The sequence below is a fragment of the Haemaphysalis longicornis genome, unplaced genomic scaffold (assembly GCF_048455015.1).
Source record: "Haemaphysalis longicornis isolate Haplotype H1 unplaced genomic scaffold, Haemaphysalis longicornis Haplotype H1 scaffold_7, whole genome shotgun sequence".
NCBI classification, from domain to species: domain Eukaryota; kingdom Metazoa; phylum Arthropoda; class Arachnida; order Ixodida; family Ixodidae; genus Haemaphysalis; species Haemaphysalis longicornis.
Window position 1 is genome coordinate 164,949,090 of NW_027526422.1, and position 20,673 is coordinate 164,969,762.

Below are 20,673 nucleotides of genomic sequence, written 5' to 3' on the forward strand. Positions count from 1 at the left end.
ACCGCATCTAAAGACTGCCCCAAGCGGTACCTGCCCACCGTGTACAAAGCCAAGAAAACTCCGAACAAGTCCACATCGGATGGGCCCTGTCTCTCGCGCTCCCCCTCTCCTGGCTCGCGACGCAACCGGGGACTTCACCGTTCGAGCTCAAGACCGAGCCGAGATCACGGTCGAGGGCCACAACACGGACGGTCAACCACCAAGAAACGCGCGCCCAGCCAGGCACGCAATCGAGATCAGACCCCAGGGACCCAACGCAAGCCACCCAGAGACCAACGCTCGGCCAGCTCCTCAGTCGACAAGAACCACGCCACGAGGACGCACCCAAGGTGAGCTGGCGAGGGGTAGTGGCCTCCAGAGCTGATAATAAGTATGGCGCACTCATAACTCAATTACAAGCTGAGAACGCGGCTCTCAGACAGGGACTTGCAGAACTGCTTGCGTCCTTCATAAAAACAGCAGCCCACCCCCCTGCACCCTCCCCGCAACAACTTTCTCTCGCTATCAAGCGTCCCCGAACTTCCCTCCCACCGTGCAGTGATGCAACCCCCCCCCTCTTCCCACAACCCTCCCACCGATTTCGGGCCAGGCGATGGCAGCAAGCCCCACGCCATTTATCACTCAAGACGAGGTGATGGGAATACGTTCTATGCTACAGCAGCTGACCGCCTCACAACAAACTATTACTGACCAACTCAAGCAGACCATGCAAGCCCTCAAAGAAATGAATGCCAATTTCGAAGAAGGCCTCTCGAAAATGGAATTATTTATTTTTCAGTGCACTAGCGTAACTACCCCACTTTCTTCTCCACCCAAAGATGCCATGGAAGAAGATGGGTCATCCTAAAAAGAATAGTAGGAGCCGTAGCGAAACAATTGTTTGGCAGTGGAACTGCCGCGGATTCCGCGAAAACGCTCAGAACTGATCCAGTATATTTCAACACAAGAAACACCTCCGTACGTTGTCGAATTGCAAGAAAGCAACACCCACGCTTCGTTCCCCGGCAATATCACCTTTCATACGGATGGCATGGGGATGTTACACACGCTGGTATCCAGGTCTATCACCGCTATCCAGCACTCCCTTCCATTAGCAGGAGCCCCAGGCATACTACTTGAACTACTCCCCGCCAAGGCATCAAAGGCTTCCTTACCCATCTTCCACCTCAATGTCTACTGCAGGCCCAAATGTTCTCCCCAGGCCCTAAATGACACGCTAGAACTGGCGCGAAAGAAAGCTGGGAAGCCCCAACTCATCGTAAGTGGAGACTTCAATGCGGCGCACTCCCTTTGGGGTTACACTTACGCTAATCCAAGAGGCAACTACCTTCACAAGTACGTAGACGTGTAAGGCGTGGCAGATACTCAACGAGCTCAGCATATCCACTCGCAAGGGCACAAGCGCCTCTCGCGATACTACACCAGACCTCTCCCTGAGCAACCAGCAGGTGACGTGCGTATGGAGAAACAAGCAAGAGCCACTGAGCAGCGATAATTTCATAATTGAATTAATGATTTCAGGCCCTGAGCTAGTCCGCACAGTGGGACGTGCCGCCCTGACAGATTCGTCCGGTTTCCGAGAACTGAGGTCAGCGCGCAGCACAGAGGACACCGCAGATCCGGCAGAGGAAGATCAATATTCCGCATGGATAGCCCAACTTATTCAGGACCAGGCCCCTTGTACTACTAACATAAAGACAAATACCAACAGTCCCTGCGTAGACACGCACCTTCTACACATATGGGAAGCTAGACGCAGCTTGCAAAAGCGCTTGAAAAAGCAGCGGCACAATAAAAAACTCCGTGTTCCCATTGCGCAGCTCACTGAAAAAAGGCCTAATACGCACGCAAACTGTCCCGTGAGAGTTGGCTCCCCCTTTGCGACGCCATGGGAAACAACGTGAGCAAGTCAAAAACTTGGAAAATTCTTCGTTACCTCCTGGTCCCCCTCCTCTTCGAAGGCAACGTAATCAAACCAACTACGGGCCGTCCTGCACAGTCACTCCACCGACACACTTTTAAGGAACCTCGAGGCAAAATTCTTCCCGCCCGGTCCGCAACAGAGCCACACAGACTATGATGGATCGCCGAACCCCTCATTGGATCAAGGCATCCTCATCTCGAAGATACGAGCGGCACTGTCGCGGATACAGAAAAACACCGCGCCAGGTCCGGTCGGAATTGCCAAAAGGCTACTAGCCAACCTCGATGACGACTCCCTTGTGTCCCTCACCACGTGCCTCAATAGAGTGTGGCGAGAGGGCAAGATCCCTGCAGAATGGAAGCTCGCCTACGTTCACCTCATCCCCAAACCGAACAGGACCCCTTCTATTGAAAACCTACGACCTATATCGCTAACGTCCTGCGTCGATAAACTCAAGAAGCATATCGTTCTCGCTCGCCTCCCGCGTAACCTAGACGATCGCGACCTCATACCAAACTCAATGTTTGGATTCAGACCCCAGCTCTCCACCCAGCCCAGGACATTCCCCTCCAGATTAAAGTACAAGTCATGACCCCTGCCACCCGACACTCCCCCACAGCAATGCTGGCATTGGACTTCAAGGGAGCCTTTGACAATGTGTCCCATTCAGTCATTTTGGCCCACCTGCGAGAGCTGAATTGCGAAGAACGCACGTACATTTACGTGCGAGACTTCCTTATTAAGAGGCAAGCGGTACTCCACGTTGGCGAAGCGAAGTCCCACCCCATCAACCTGGCGAGCAGAGGCACTCCACATGGAGCAGGGCTCTCGCCAAGGCTATCTAATATCGCCCTAATCAAACTGCCACAACGCCTTGCAGCTCTTCCAAACACCAAGCATGCGCTTTACGCCGACGTTGTGACAGTTTGGACGGGCACAGGCTCGTGGGCGGACATGGACGCTCGCCTTCAAGAAGCGGCCGATGTGGTTACTGAGTACGCCAAAGACTGCGGACACTCTTGCGCCCCGCAAAAGTCTGAGCTACTCGTGGTCCAATCAGGAAGACCCAAGCATGACCCACCTCCACCGGTCGAAATACACCTCGAGGGCCACACTATCCGCCCCACTCCTCAAATCAAGATCCTTGGGATGGTCTTCCAGCAAGATAAACGCAACTCCACCCTCATAACTCCGCTGAAGCACACTACGGACCAGGTGTCACATATGCTGCGCCGAATCATCACGAAGAGGCGCGGCTTCACGGAGAATGCGGTGCTACGTCTCGTGCACGCCTTCATTATTTCCCGCATCACGTACGCGATCTCATATGCTCTGCTCAACAAGCATGAAGAAGAAAGTGTCAATGCAATAATCCGAAAATCATGCAAGCGCGCACTGTGTCTTCCCACAAACACATTCACCTTGCTACTCCTTCAACTCGGTATCGACAATACGTCGTCTGAACTAATTTAAAGGCCTCTGTTACAACAATACCGACGGCTTTGTCTAACCAACGCAGGCCGCCAGGTCCTCTCAGGACAGGGACTAAATACACCGGGCTACAATGGCGCATTTCTAGACCCCCTCCCCCGACCTACTCAAGAATTCATTGCCGCGTAATATGCACCCTGAGCACCACAGTGGACGGCGTAGGGCTCGCGCGGAGGCCATTTCACGACACTACAGTCGAGATGCTGACGCGGTATTCACAGACGCGGCAGCATACTCATCCTATCTAGCGTTCACCTTGGCCGTAAGCCCCGCCCAAGGAGGACAGGCTATCAATGCCTATGTCGAAACACTCTCACCAGCTGAAGATGAAGAGGCGGCAATCGCACTTGCCATCTGCTTTACCCGGGCTACTAGTGTTGTGACGGACAGCCAACAGGCCTGCCGGAACTTCCAGACCGGACCCGTTCACGCTGCGGCCCGCGCAATGCTACTCCGCCACCAGCCGCAGCGACAGATCCACATAATATGGACTGCAACCCCTCTGGGAGTGAATGGGAACGAGATGGCGCACGACCTCGCGCGAGAAATGGCACGCCGCATGAGGAGTGCAGACACCACCTCAGCGAGATTTACTCCCCTCCTGACATATACACAAATGACGAAACAGCTACGCCTGGCCCGACGCACCCTTCCCCCACCCAACGACACCTATCTATCGAGAAGGCACACCACTACCGTGCCCTGCAAACAAACACCTTTTTCCACCTAAAAAGAGTCTGCCACTATTCCGAAAAAATTACGTCCCCTAGCTGCCCCTTCTGTGGAGCAGAATGCACTCTTTTTCACATGGTTGGTGGATGCCCCTCCCACCCTCTCCCCAAGCCGAATCCTTAAACCTCTACCGAGCTCTAGAGGGGCGCCCTGTCCAGCTCATGCCTGTCCGACCAGCTTCGGCTGGTGGAGCGGGCTGTAGCGGCTGTCAAGGCATATGGGATCTTGGACTGAGGACTTCACCTCCTGAAGAGTCCACGCATCCTTTTCCCTCAATAAAGATGTTTATCCTTCTCCTTCTCCTCCGTTACCTCTCTGCGCCGCCTGATTCCGGAAGTCGCATAGACCGTTTGTGATCTAAGACCACAAGGCGAGCCCATAAAGTGCTCTGAACTTAAGAGCAAACATCAACATTAGAGCCTAATTCTCGCCACATACGGTACGCTACCCCTACGCAGCCCATGGCGTCCGAGTTTCCTGCTGCAGAAAGATGCGGCAGTTGTTATGCAGAAGGCTGCTCTACGTATCGAGGTTTTATGGCAGAGCTCTTGCTCTCTCATTGGTCCTTATCTTTGATGTCGGCCGCATGGAGTACAAGGTGAAATCTGAGAAAAAGCGGTAGAGCAAGAACAAAAATGATGGAGGACGTGCTGCTGTCTCCTTAGAAATGTATTATAATCGCATCTTTGAAAGACTTTTTCCAGCTTCTTTCAAAATATCATACCCTTTCAGATTCCTGCAAGCCCTAAAGATCCCTATAAAAAATGTTACGGCTCTATTTCCATCATATGGCATGGAAACTAGCTCAAACTATTTTCCCCTCTTTTGCGGTCGGCACTTGAGCTACAGCTTGACCATTGTACAACTTCTCTCAAAGTTGCAACAATAAAAGCACTCTGTGACGACGTTAAAAAAAACCCCGACACAAGCAAAGGACATACTTGAAGATGTATCGGCTGCGATAAGCAAATCACGCAGGGAAACTCTGGTGAGGCGATTCCTGTAACTTTCGCAGGCACGAGGAAAGGAGTGAAAACGTTTATCATGAGTGCTATTGGTTCCATTTAAGGTTCTTGGGCGGGTTGCCCTAAATTTTCTTTTTTTCTGCCGCTGTTGGCGTGTGGTGTGCGATTCTATAGAAATTACTTTGATGGTACTACTGGTACTTCTATCTAACAAAAATTCGCATATGCATTCTTTCCAATTACAAATCAAATTAAACGAGCTTCAGAGACCCTTTCTACAATTCGGGTCAGTGTTTTTTGATGTGCCAAATCTGGAGCGCATTGTCGCCTACAGAAATTACCAGATTAGAGATTAGCCTATCCGACCGTGCTAGTTATCTCTTCTTATAAATGCTAGTTATCTTTTCTTTTTATTTCTTGCATGGGTGCTACGTAGGTGATTGTGGTTCCAGGAGATGTGTCTGTAGAAGGCGACGTGGCTGCGGTGGTGGAAAAAGCGGTGACGCACTTTGGCAAGATCGACATTCTTGTAAGTGTACTTCATTGTACAGATTTACCATAAGGCAAATTTTGCAAGGGCATTTGTACACATTGCGTTGAATAAATATGAACCCATTCATTAAAAGGCCACGTTCGTATTTTGGGTGGACGCAAATTTTATAATATTGACCAACTATGAAGTCTAAATTCATGAATATGTTACTACAAGTCAATCTTTGTTTGCCTTTTTTACATGCATTTTTATAGCTAAAGTCTCACCTTAGTTATCTCGAATTCCGATACGAGGGAATGATTGGAATAACATAAAATACGCAAACGCCAGCCATCCGGGAAGGGCAACATAGTTTATGGGCACTTCGTATTTACAATTCGATGACAACCTTCCAAAAGCTGTTTGTGATGCGGATAATAAGAAAATTTGCACGGTTATTTTATATATGTGGATCATGCGAATGTCACCAGAACCACAGACGGCAAGTGTTATCGTTTTCGTTCTCTCTGTTTTGTTGTCGTGTTTTACAGAAGCATTTTAACGGCAGAACTACATTGAATCTTACTTGCAATTAACCCACATTCAACCCAAAAAAATCAATTGTTTTTACAGAGTCTTTGAGCACTCATATACTTGAAGAAAGGAAGAGCTGCAGAAACATGGTTCTAAATATTGTCATCAAATTGATAATTTTGGCCTATTATGACATCTATATAGTAGTTTGCTGGGTGCCTGGGCACAGTGACAATCTGGGGAAGGAAATGGCAGATAGATTGGTTGGTAAGGCCGCGCTCTGAAGTGGCATAGACATATCGCGGGTCCCATACCAGTACATGAACACAACACTTTTACAAAGAAAACTCCGGGAACAATGGTAACAGAAATAGGACGAGCAAATTCTTAGCAAACAACATTTATTAAAACCACGATTCAGTCAATATAATACAGAAAAATGAAACAAATTTTTTGAAATACCTATCTGGAGACTGAGAGTGGACAACACGTGTGGTACTCATTATTACCTATTAAATAAACACACAACCACCAGTATGCCACAGATGTGGAGGACGTCTCTCAGTACTCCATATTCTAATGAAATAATGAAATATCCAGAATTTAAAGACGCTAGACGCCCTCCCTTTCTCGAGATTTCATAGATATGCCACACCCCTACAGCCCTCGGTATTTCTAGCAAATGAGCCTAAGTTTCCCATGAATCCTAAGTTTCCCTTTTAACTTGAATTCAATATTTTGTATTTTTAAATCTTATTACCCACCTCACGCAACTCAAAGATGGTATGCGCTAGGATCGTTACATTTTTCGGCAACGTTTTAGACTGAGGGCCTTTCACACCCCCATACCAATGGTTGATTTCTTAGCCTCCTCACGTCCTAGCAATTTGTATTTTACTGGCTGAAAGACCACTAACACTGACATGGCGCTCTTTGGCCTCGATGCCCTTGTGCCATAAACACATCCATTTTAGCTCTTTTTTCATCGCCTGTTACCGACAAGCCTTACAGTCACGCCCGTAACTGCTTTTGTGAGAATATTACTTCATACAAGCATGCACCACTGCTTTTGTATGTTCCATAAGCTTATGGTTCAAAGTATTACATGCGCTTTTCCCAGGATTTGTAATTATAAACGCAGCCATCGCTTGCGCGAGTGTGATTTGTTTACGCACTCCCGCCGGGACGTGCAACGCCACGAGCTGAATTACCTAATTTTTCTGTGAAAAATATTAAAGATAAATGAACATCTGCGGAAATACTTTCTGATACATTTTTTTAACCTTCAGGTTTTCCGGACAAACACTGCCCCTATTCTACAATAATTCTAAACCAGGTGTTAACATGAACGTTTTTATGTGTAAGATGTGTAGCCATAACGAAGTCTTAAAGGTTGCTTCTCCTATTTACTGCAAATAAAAGTTGCTTCCGAGCGCACTCTCAATGAGACTGTAAGAAACTTAGGACCAGGGAAACAACTATAAAATGTAGCACCAATAAATCAATCAATGCAAGAAAAACCGAAATTTGCAGTATACTAATAGCAAATAGCGGATGCATAGAAAATATTTCGTATTACTAGGATACAACTGTAGACTTCAGGTAGGAATATATTTTGTTTGAAAATACCGCTCAGGAGGCGAGTGATAAATATTTTGATATTCTGTGTGCAATCTGCAAAGAATATATCTCGTGCTGAGCAAACATCTCGCGAATATGTGTATCATTCATTCCACGACGTCCACCATGACCCAGTACAAACAGTGGCAAATCTTCTAATTAAATGCAGCGCCGCAAGTGCCTACAAATACCTATAATAATTGTATTTACAACTACAGACAGTACCCTGCGATGGCCGGGTGGGCCACTCCACTAATTACACGATGGGTGGACTATTCTGTGGTAGGCGTAAGGAATACCCATCAGTAACCGTTTTATAAAAAATAACAGGGGATCCTACGGGAGCCGTGTGGTTGCAGAACTTCGCAATAGATGGCGACCGCTACGCTAAGCGAGAAAATTGAACGGGATTCATCTTCAAGGGGAGAGTAATTTTTAAACATTCCGCTTCCCTGCTTGTACGCTTTAGATGAAAAAAAATTTCAAAATGGTTTCTGGACAAATTTATGGGAAGCATGTATTAGCAAAAACAAAACGTATGTACCTATGGACTTTATACTTAATAAAAATCAGTTGCAAAGTACTCTAAGGGAAATCCCGGTTCTCAAAATTTAATGGCTGTTCTGGAATTTTTTTAAAACAATCATTACGCATTTGTATTGTTGACGTATATCAACGAAAACTATTCTATATAGCAAAGCGCCTGCGGTAAAAACCACTTTGGGAAAAAAAACCACAGGCTTTGGCGTTTCTCGCTCCCCCAGTGGTGTATTTTGGGAAAACTGAGTAACCTTGATTTCCTACACCGTAATAGAAATGCGGATCTCAATTTGGGAGTTTCTACAACCAGATTTTTTGGCTAGAGGTTCACATAAAATGTTAAGTCTTTTTGGTCAGACATGGGTGCCAATTCACAAAAACTGTTTCGGACTATTAGCGGCGCCACAGGGAGAAATTCCTAAAACTGGTTGTGTCATTTGTATGAGGAACTTTTCTTAGCAAAAACCAACATGGCTTTCGGCATTTATATTCGTGCGAAACTCACTTGCTGCTGTTTACAAACAATTTGCATACCACACTGCACAAAACATTCAGAGTAAACTGCATTTTTCTAGATATCTCGAAAGCCTTTGATAAAGTTCATCATCGTTTATTATTGTGAAAGTTTCCACTCTGAAAATAAATCCAAAATTATTACCCTGGCTTGAATAATTCCTCACTGACCGCTTGCAATGCGTTACTCTAAACAACTACGATTCCTCTTTCATCTCTGTAACCTCATGTGTGCCACAAGACTCAGTTTTGGGTGCACTACTGCATTTGATATATATTAATGACCTTCAAATTGCGTTAAATCTTGTATCCACCTCTACGCTAACGCCTGTGTCCGTTATCGAGAAACCAGGATTTATACTGACCAGCATTGCTGCAGTCAGATCTAGATAGTATCCTGCTGTGCTGAAAGCTTCGAAAATGCAACTAAACCCTCACAAAGGCAAACTAATGCGGTTTTCTCGGCAAAACGAACCACCTTCAGTTTTCAAACTCCATAACACGCAGATAAACGCCGTATCATGTTTTCGCTATTTAGGAGTAATTATAACTTCAACTCTCTCATGGAAAGTACGCATTGAATACATAACCAGTAGTGCCAACCCCGGCTACCTTCGGCGAAATTTCGGCAAAGCCCCCGTTTCATTAACGCTGTTATTCTACCAAACTCTTGTTAGACCAGAATTAGGGTATGCCGCCTTAATCTGGGATCCGAATCAAACTTCTTGGCAACACAACCTTGAACTTGTTCAGAATAACACTGCCCGTTTCATCCTTTCAAACTACAGCAGAACTGGTGCGCAACACAGATGAAGTCAACTCTGCAACTGTCGCTGTTATCATTACAAAGAAACGTTTTCCGTCTATGCTTATTCAATAAAATTTATCACCAACAGTGTTGAACCAGTGAACTAATTGCAAGGCCCTCTTATTGCTCTTCGCGTGTCGACCGCGCCTACAAAGTCGCGAACATTGGGGCCACAAAAACATTATTTTTTTCGTTCTTGCCGCAAACCTCGACCGAATGGAACCACCTTCCCGCTGATAGTGCATCAGTAGCAAATTAAAACCTTTTTCGCTAATCGTTCTTCCCCTTTTTCGGGTGTAGTTATTTCACGTGAATTTTTTTCTGTTAAACTTGTTATTGCTTCTTGCTTATTTTTATTTTCTCTTGAATAACTGTTGTTGAGCGCATGTTGCACATTTCTTGAGTAGTACTGTGCAAACTTTGTGTAGTTTGCTTTGTAGCCGGCAAATGCTTTCCGCTTGTTGTTTACAATGCAAATATTTCTTCGGATTCGTCCAGAAGAACCCCTAGCGTATTTTCTTAAGTACTTTTGTTGTCTGTACTACCAGCATATGTAGTTTATGTTACATTCTTGCCGCTTTGTTACTTGTTACTTGTATTTTTTTCCAAAACCCACTCCCCTCTCTAGTGCTCGTGCGATTGAAGGTACTTGAAATAAATAAATGAATTAATTAAAAAATAAATAAATCCTACCCTAAACACTTCTTCAAGGGTGGAAAAACTGCGCGTGAGAGACAAGAAAATAAGGAAATGTTGAACCAACTACCAACCCTTAAAATGAAGTACTAACAAGTCCAAAAACACGTGGTATTGAAACACTTATTGAACAATCACTAAAGAACACTCATTTTGTTCCGAAATAAGGAATCGCCCCAATAGTGTTTGTTAGGACGAAACCTTGCAACTGCTTTTGAGATATCCTTAAGGCCTACAAATATTATCAAACGTGCATCGATACGTGAACAGGTTACCGAGATACTGACGAATTTAAGAAGACATTATGGCCAACTTTTTCTTCGTAAGGAGTAAAATTTTCAAAAATATGTCTTAGTAAGCCCCCACACCACGACACAATGCACTCGCGAAATTCCAACTCTCTGGGTATAGCAACATTGGCTGGGCGTTGATGAGCTCGGTAGTGAGTGAGTGAGTGAGTGAGTGAGTGAGTGAGTGAGTGAGTGAGTGAGTGAGTGAGTGAGTTAGTGAGTGAGTGATTCAGTCAGTCAGTCAGTCAGTCAGGACCTTCTTATAGGTATTGATATCAATGTCTGAAGCATAATTAGAAATGCGATGTTGGCACGTAGTGCTTTATGAGAAGAATAATATCAGATCAACACCTTTCACACATTACATCCTGCAGTATTGCTACAGTCTATCACTTCCATTAAAGGTCAATTGTCTCCTGCTTATAGGAGGCGGTGTTCATACACTTGAAATGAACACACAGCATTTAGAATACGTGGAATGTGTCATTAGAAACGTGAAAGATACGTGCATTGATATTTCTGGCAAGATGACATTAGTTGGCTGCAAATAGTCACAAGCGGAACATGCATGTTCATCATCGTTGCCCTGCTTCCTTAGTTGCGGCCCTATCTATGTATTGTGTTTCAACTACCACCAGTGTGTAATGTAATTCAAACTGATCTTTGTCATTTAGGTGAACAATGCCGGATTCCTCAAGAAAGCACCGATAGATACCTGTACCGTGGGTGACTTGAGGAATGTTTTGGCTACAAACGTCGAAGGTCCACTGTGCATGCTGCGGCAGACCCTGCCTTTTTTGCGGAAAACCAAAGGTGTGATATTGGTGTTTCTAACAAAATAATGAGCATATCTGAAACATCATGATTACGTTCGGAACAATTGAGGGCCCTGGCTTGTAGCTCTAGCTCTTCAGGAGTCACGGCTAGCTCCGGTAGCGCCTAACGCCTAACGTAGCGCGTAAAGCGTCCAAAACAGGGTCTTCGAAACGATTCACGCTTTAGCTAGTGCCGATCGAACTTGGCTCACACGCGTTGAAAGCCGTTTTTAAACCTACTCGGTCCCACAGGCACAGGTTCGTCGTATGGGAAGCGTTGCGGCTGACCTCTGCGCTGCACCGTTGCCGCGTGGGCTGCCGTTGCTACAACGCAAGGGCACACTTGAACAAACTGCGGCACAAAACATGATTTAATGCATTAATTACCCCAAAATATTGAAACTTCAAACCAGTGTCTCTGTATAGGCGCTGATGACGATGATGATGATGATGATGATCATGGTGATTAGTGGCTCTTCCTTTAATTCGGGACGTCGGTTACCAGCAACCGACTTGCATGTTTTATTCCACTTACTTGCCCTACTCTTACATAAGCTAATATATTTTCCTCCTCGCACCAGTCCCCCCAACCTGTTTTAAACTCCCATCGCTCCCTCCTCCATTTTTTCTTGCCCCGCGGTTCCAAATTCTCATCCGTATGACTACTCTCCCTGCCTATCTATACGTTCCCTGCTTTTCCTCCACCACCATTCCAGCCAGCTCTTCAACACCTCTATGGATTTGAAGTTGCGGCTCCCTCTCACTCCAATTCCCAAAGCCTCCCCACACGTCATTTCCCTATCGCCCCGTGGAGGTCGTATCAGCTGTCCCTAACAATACGATCTATCGTTTCCTGATCTCTGCCACAGGATAAACATGTTTTGTCCTGCTGCTTGTAAATATCCGTGTACTCTCGCGTTCTCAGGCACGCCGCCCGTGCTTCAAAGACCAATGCACTGCTTCTCGTACTACCATCGATTCCTCCATTCTTGCTCTCTAGTTTCCCTGTCCTATATGTCTCCAGGGTTTTTTCGCTTCCATTCTTGGTGCCCTTTTTGTCGTATCTGGTGCCTTTACCTGCTTTGTAACTGTTGCGTAAGCCGCACCTTCCCCTACCAACTTTCCGTACCGCTTGGTGAGCTGTCTGGTCCTCTTTCCCCACCGCGTCCCCTGCTACTCATATGCAGGTACTTAAGCACTCTCGTACCCCCTTTTTTGTGCCCCATGTCACGAAGAAAGTCCTCAAACTTCATCTTGCTTTGCGCTTCCCTTACTTAAAGGACGACCAGCCCATATTTTCTGTTATGTTTTGTTCGTAGTCTTGCTGTGGGCCCCTAAGGCCAATCTGCCTACCGTCCTCTTATTCCTTTCCAGGCCAACTTGGATATCTGCTTTCATGCAGAGAACCGAATTTCCAAATGTCAATTCTGGTACCATGGCCCATTTCTGGACTCCCCTTACCACCCTGTATTTATTGTAGGCCCACAGCGCCCTATTCTTCATTATTACCGCGTTGAGCCTTCTTTTTTCTTATGGAGAGCCTCACGCGCGCACGTGTAGTCTCTGCCGTCGTTATGACATGCTTTTAAATAATTATACTCTTTTACCCGTGGTATTTGTACTTGTTGAATTACACTGTTTTGCACTTTGTGTCATCGTTAAAGACGATGACTCCCGATTTTATTTCAGCAAAAAACTAGTCCGATGTGTGTAGCTGCTTCACCGCACATATCCACCAAGCCCTCTATACCTATCCAGTTGTCCGTCAACAACAGTACGTCGTGTGCATACATCAATTCTAAAACCACTTGTGCCGCCCCTCGCCCGTTTTTCATCTATGGCAAGTCAAATCCCCGCCTACTGCCGTCTACCTTACTAAGTAATCCTGCCATGTAGATCGTAAACAGCAGTGGAGAGAGAGGACATTCTTGTTTCAATCCCTTGTAGGAGCATACAAGCCTATTGTAGCTTTGTATATTGGCTGTACCTCCACTATATTTGCACTTGGTTCTCCCGCTGAAGTTCCTTCAGTAAGATAATACATTCTGCCCCTCCCTCGTGCTCTGGAATATTTTATAGCTGCTCCCTGTCTACGTTATCATACGCCACTCTAATGTCCACAAAGGCTGAATACAAATGTCCATTTCGCATCTTCGCCTCCTCTGTGCATTCATCATCATCATCGTCATCATCACAGCTTATCTGCACCCACGGCAAGTCAAAGGCCTCTCGCTTTATTCTCGAATCATCCCGGTCCAGTTCTAACTGCGACCAATTTATCCCCGCAAACGTCTTGACCTCATCTGCCCATCTAACTTTCTTCCACCCCCTGCCACGCTTGCCTTCTCTAGGTATCCACTCTGTTACCCTTAATAACCAACGGTTATCTTGCCTTCGCAATACATGCCCTGCTCACGTCCATTTCTTCGTCTTAATTTCTACTAATATGCCCGTAACACGCCTTTCTTACCTGACCGTCTCCGCTATCTCCTTTTTCTTAAATGTGACACCTATCAGCTTCGCTTCTATTGCTTGCGGAGTCGTCCTCAGTTTCAGTTGAACCCTCTTAGTCAGCCTCCAAGTTTCTGCCCCGTAGGTGTGTACCCGTCAGATGCAGCTATCATAAACTTTCTCCTTTAGGGACAATTGTAGGGTACCTTTCATTCTCTGAAAATGTCCTTCGTATGTACTCCACCCCATTCTGATCATTCTAATTATCTCAGCCTCATAGTTGGGATCCGGGGTCACAACTTGGCCTAAGTAGATAAATGCGCTTACCACTTCCACTGCCTCGCCACCTATCTCAAACCGCTGTGCTGTCCCGAGGTTATTGATCATTACTTTAGTTTTACGCATATTCATTTTCAGGCCCACGGTTCTACTCTGTTTGCCCAGTGCAGAAAGCATGCTTTGCAATTCGTCCCACGAGTTACTTAGCAAGACGTCATCAGCAAATGTGAGGTTACTGAGATATTCTTTATTAGTCCTTATTCACATCTGTTCCCTTTCTAATGTTCTGAATACTTCTTGTAATCTTGCTGTGAATAACGCGATTCCTTATAGTTATTTTACTCCTCTCCTTATGGAGGATGATGGTAGCTGTGGACTCATTCGAAATATCCTCTAGTATTCTTACATAATGATAATCTACACCCTGCTTCTGTAATGCCTGAATGACTGCTGGGGTTTCTACCGAGTCAAATGCTTTCTCATAATGTAAGAAGGCTATACATAAGGGCTCAGTATAGCCAGCGCACTTTTCTATCACCTAATTGATCGTGTAAACATGGTCCATTGTTGAATAGCCTTTACCAAACCCTGATTGTTCTTTAGGTTGACTGAATTCTAAGGTGGCAGAAATTCTGTTAGCGATTACCCTGGTATGTACCTTGTCGGCGACTGACAGTAAGCTGATCAGCCTGTAAATTTTCAAGTCCTTCATGTCACCTTTCTTAGGCATTAGGACGATATTCGCGTTCTTCCAAGATTCCGATACACTCGCGGTCATTAGGCATTGCTTATACTGGTTTGCCAGTTTTTCAAGTACAATTTCCCCGCCATCCTTCGAGAGGTCTGCTATTATCCGATCCTCACCAGGTGCTTAGCCCGCTTTTATTTCTTTCAAAGGCTTCCTTACTTCTGCTGCCGGTACTGGTGGGATGTCTATCTCCCCTGAACTATTTCGTCGTTCGGCATTATCCTGGATGTCCCGGCTACTGTGCAGATCTCTATAGAACTCTTCTGCTGTTATAACTACTTTACCCCTATTTGTGATGGCATCGTTTTGCTAGTCTTTAGGTGAACATCTGATTTTCCTCACGCCTAGACGCCTCTTCACTGCTTTCAGGCTTCCTCCGCTCTTTGCAGCATATTCGATCTTCTCCATATAGACTTCCGTACCACATCTGTCATAGGCTGATTGATTAACTCCGAAAGCTCCGCTAGTTCTATTCTGTCAGCTGGGGTGCAGATTGTCGTGGTTTGCCGTTTCTTAATTAAAACTTTCGTCTCCTGGGAAAGGTTACCAGTATCCTGTCTAGTCATTCTGCCCCCGAATTCTACTGCATACTCCGTGATAATGCGTGTAACATTGTCGCTGAATTCCTTAATCGTAAACTCTGCTTCCTCAGTCAGAGTTGAATATCTGTTCTGAATTCTTCTTCTTTGCGTCTTGCTGTCTCATTAATCGGGTTCTTTCGTACCAGATTTTTACGATTTTTCTTCAAATCTAGCGTAATTCGAGATGTTACCATACGGTGGTGTCTACACGTTATCCTTCTGAGCACTTAAACATCCTGGACGACACCAGCGGTATCGCATAATATGAGGTTTATTTCATGTTTGTGCTCTCCATTCGGGCTCCCCCACGTCCACTTCCGGCTCTCCCGTTTACAGAAGGAGGTGTTGATAATGCGTGGGTTATTCCGTTCTGCGAACTCCAGTAGTAGCTCCCCCCTTCCATTTCTACAGCCCAGACGGTAGTTCCCAACTGCTTTGTCTCCAGCCTGATTCTTGTCTACTTTACCATTGAAGCCTCCCATGGCTACGGTATGCTGTGTGTTTAGTTTTGCCATTGCCGATTCCAAATACTTCTAGAGGCGTTCGACTAGCTGGTCTTCGTGGCTTGATGTGGGCGCGTAGCCCTGTACCAGCTAGAGTTTGTACCTTTTATAGAGCCTAATTGCAAGACCTGCTACCCTTTCCTAATGCTATAGTATTTTTCTATGTTGCCAGCTATGCTTTTATTGACTAGAAGTCCTACTCCTACTTCTCTTCTGTCCACTAGACTACGGTAACATCGCAGGTGTTCATTTTGCAGTACCGCAAAGGCTTCACCTGTCTTCCTAACCTTACTAAGCCCTATGACATCCCATTTAATGCCCTTTGTTCCTCGAACAACACCTCTGGACTCCCTTCGTTACATAAGTTTCTCGCGCTAAGCGTTGAAAGGTGCAGATTTTTATGGCGGCCTGTCCGGCTCCAGGGATTCTCAGCACCCTCTCCTGCGTCACAGGTCTGACCACCACCGTGGTCAGTTGCTTCGCAGCCACTGGAAACTGAGGGCCGTGGGTTAATTGGCGTATTAATGGGAGGTTGTGGCCTTGACTAAACCACGGTGGCCAATATTGCTTTGGTGAGGGAGTGCGTTGCCGGCAATGGGCGCCAGGGTCAGGCCGCACCCAAGGCCTGATTATGCAGTTGCATCTGTACGCGGATTTTTTATGCGGTGGCAATGGTCCGGCACCGGGATTCGAAGCACAGTCCTTCTACACGCGAGGCGGATGCTCTACCTCTACGCCACCGCCACCCCCCCTCTATGCATTGGCTCACTACAAATAGGTGGTCACCTAGTCTTCTATGTATTCAAATACCATTTTAAAATTCCCCTAGTATCTTATTTTCTCCTACCCACTGCTCTAGCTTGAATTTCCCTGCCTGCATTCCTAACCTGTACAACACTGACGTGGTGGTGATTGGCCTGCACAGGGTCCGTTTAGTCCTGTCTCCTTTTCCCTTGTGCATTAAGTCATCCTGCTCGTTTTCTACGTGCCCGGCATTGCATTTTTTATATCCCTGTGCTCACGGTTTGTATTAGCTTTCCCTTGCTTTTCGGCCCTCAATGGTTGACAAACACCATCGGCATGCCATCGTTGCCTACCGCGGTATATTGTGAACTTCCTTTGGTTGTTCTACTTTAGCTTGGACAAATCTAAATCCAGACACTCCGGCCTCCTCGTCGTGACACATCTGGGATGGTGAGGGGCCACTACATCCACCTTACAGAATTTCTTCGTGATGTTTTCACGAATATATGACAATGACTGCTCTCCCTTCAGCATCTGCCCCTCATCGTTTTCGATAGTACCACCTTGTGTTTGTCCCGTGCGTGTCCCTAACGCCCACACACGGTTCCAAAACTTCTTCGGCGCGTTTCTAGCCTTCCCTCGTATTTGCGCCACCCATCGCTCACTGTCCTTCTTTATCTTTGCCTGCAGAAGCAGTTGCACTTCCACTTTTGTTTGCTTATAGTGCTCCCATTTTAGGTCCACATCTTCGTGCTGCCTCCCTGCCCTTCAGGCCTGCCTGTGCAATCTAGACGGTTGTGTATGCCTCTCTATAGCCTACATCATTTTTGCTTTCCACCAGCATGTTTGGCGTTTTCTATCCTTTCAATTGATTTTACCTTTCTGCCTTCTTAATAAAGTTTGTTCTCTGTTTGCCTTGACTATTTCTTCCTGCATAATTTTGATGAGCCTGCCGTATTCCCATATTCATTCTCGATTACTTTCTATGTGAGCATCTATTCTTTTGGCCACTGCAGCAATTTATTGTCTGCCTAAATTTGTGTACTGCCTCACTCCGTGTGTTTTTGCAAACCCGGTTTCCCAAAATTCAGCTGTATAGGCTTGCGGTTCCTTCTCAGACTGTGACCCCCTTTCTCATGTATACTCATCCAATTGGACCAGTCACAAAGTCCTTTCGAGGGGAGATAGTAGTCGATACTCGATTGTCTCCTACCACATCCTGACGTGATTTGACCCTCGCATGTTTGTTCCCTATTTACTAAGGGGAAGTTGTGTGGCGAGGTGCTTTAGTTGCTGTGGCGCCCTCTTGTGACTACTGGGGGTGTAAGCTCCAGGCTGCTAATGAAACTGTTCAAGAGAGGGCGCCAGAGTCCATCTAACGAATCTCTGCGATGCACTTGACGGCTTTCACGTTCAGCGAAACTGCTTTAATTTTTATACGTGCTCTTGGCTGATCTTTTCATAATCCGCAACTGAGAGGTGGATTTTTGCAGTACAAATGCCTTTACGTGTATTTGCTCACAAGGGTCTTTTTCGTCAGGAACAAAGGCCGGCATCAAATAGAAACGGAGATAATTTAGCAATATCGTACACATTTTCTATTTCAATAATTGATTTGCCGATCATGCTGAAATCAAGGGGAATACTGAATCTTTCCCGAAAGTGAAAAAGCTGTGATGCGGAGCATCTGAGCAGCTGAAATTCCAGGTCACCTACTGATGAATTACATCTATTTATCGACGTCCAAAACACAGGGGCACACTACAACTCGCAAGCGGACTAGTCTGTCGTGAGCAGAAGGAGGCGGAACAACTCATGAGCGCACTCACTGAGACTAATGAGTGCTCAAACTCCCGCCTGAGCTTGCGTGAGCGTGATACTAGTGTGTAATAATAACTTTGATCCAGAGTGAGTTGGGGTAGGCGTAAATCGGAGTGCGTTTGGGCCCGAGTTGTACTGAGTCGTTTTAAACCCGACTGAGGTTGAGCCCAAGTGATCACGATTGAATTTCAGACCAATTCAGTTTGAGTACGGCTTAGCCCGAGTGAAGTCTAGCCTAAGGGATCCCGAGTGAGTATGAGCCCGAGTGAGTCTGGGTTCAAAAGAAACTACATGACGATAAGTCCGAGGTACTCTAGGATAGCTGAGTTGGCATTCGTATAGATTTGGGCCCCACTGATTTAGCTCCGGCGTGAATATACGCCACAGTTGCGCTCATTAAGTTACATTAAAGCCGAAGAAGCTCTGTCAGTTCACCTGAGCCAGACAGAATACTACATATCCCATGACTCGCTGCTGATCTTGTCTAGTTTAAGTGAATGAGGTCACTGTATGCTACAAATGAATTTGTAACCCGGAATGCCGTTGTGAGTGTTGCGAGGGCATTCCGTGCGACAGTGTAATGAAACTTTGTAACACTGCCGTGGCTCATTACAGTTGCCGTTATTACATTTTTAATTGTACATGGCGTTAGGGGGATCAGATTTTTTTTCGGCCGTCTACTTGAGGTTTCCAGCATGATACGGTTGTGCTAGGGATACAGCATCAAAGATTAGGCTTGCGCGTTGTTTTGTCGTTAGATGCCTGCGTTGCGTAACTTGCGTGTGTAGAGATTTATTATAGCGCTTGCGGTGTTCGCACGCGAGAAACGCTGATTGTTTGTTTCCGGCTACAGCGGCACCGCGAAGAGTCTTACAACACCGTTTCGTCGGTTTTCCGTTGCGACACGCTAACGCTTACTGCGCTATCTGTTGATCTGAATTTGACTCAGGGTATCATTCATCTTCCGGAACGAGGACCTGGAATATTGCACGCCTACCCAACCAGTGGAACCGAACGGCTTCCCGTTAGTATTGAATGCAGAACATATACAGCATGATTGTAATATTTTTTTACGTAAGCACACTCTATAGTAGAAGCATTGAAGCCCCGAGGTTACTTGTTTTCCGCATCTCACACTACACACAGAACTAAAGGACCTGGTTTTACGCGCACATTTTGATCCACTCTAGAGAAACTAAGAAATGTACTTCAAACAAACGAGATGTAAGTAAGTAGCTGTTTGAACTGCGAGGCCATTGCACAAGAATAAAATGCGATGTTTTGCCTCCTTGCCTCCACCCCGTTGTAAACACTGCCCTCATTTCACGTGATGCGCCAGTCACTTCACTCTGGCGCATGCCCAGAAGACTTTGAACCACACAGCCGTGGTTGAGCTGTCGCCAGTGATAATTCTGAACAAAGCAAGCACACAGCAGACCACCACCTCCCACCTGAGACGAACGTCTCAAAGGCACACACAGAGAGCTTCGGGTGGCGGCCTGAAGGATGTTTTCTCCGGCAGTCACTGATTTCACACCAGTTTCGCTCACAGCGACAACAGCGTGCAAACCGCAAGACCCACTTAAGGGGATACGAGAAAAATATTTGCTCCAATCGACATTGTGCAGGTGGTTGGAATGCGAAGCTGCATACGGCGCCCACACCAATTGCCCATGCGATATAACTCAAATTGTCACACGTAGCTCTACAAAGAGTAAAACCTGACATTATGCCAGCCATTACCCGTGATTCGCGGGGGCGGGGTCCCGAACGCAGTAGAGTCTGCCACGGCTGCACTGGGGCGCTGGACACCGCCGCTCTAGCCCAGCCGTGCGTCGGCAGAAAGGAAACGGAGAGGGCGTCTTTCGAAGGGTGACGAGGAGGACGGCATGCACCGCTACTGCGTCGTCTCTTTCACTGCCTCCCCCTAACCCTTGTTTCATGTGTCGCCCACAAAAAGCGCCCTGCCCCTCCCTAGTTGCTGAATAAAAACCAACGTCTGTCTCCCCGTTTCACGTGCGGGCGTAAAGTAGTCGCCCAGATGACGTGCTCTTTTCGAGGCCAAGTTCGATCCCTGGCGCTGCCAGTAGTTTTTAATTAACCTGGTTGGGAATTTCTGGTGGATAACGGCACGACGAACATCTTG

General features: G+C 46.4%; 1 protein-coding gene across 2 annotated transcripts in view; it reads left to right on the forward strand.

The window, feature by feature from the left end:
• Nucleotides 1-20,673, forward strand: part of LOC144147187 (cyclohexanol dehydrogenase-like) — a 55,547-nt gene that overhangs the window by 18,549 nt on the left and 16,325 nt on the right. For both annotated transcript variants that reach the window (XM_077679258.1, XM_077679257.1), the window contains exons 3-4: nt 5,549-5,641; nt 11,260-11,398. In XM_077679258.1, the coding sequence (XP_077535384.1) occupies nt 5,549-5,641; nt 11,260-11,398 (232 nt within the window). The remainder of the gene's footprint in view (nt 1-5,548; nt 5,642-11,259; nt 11,399-20,673) is intronic.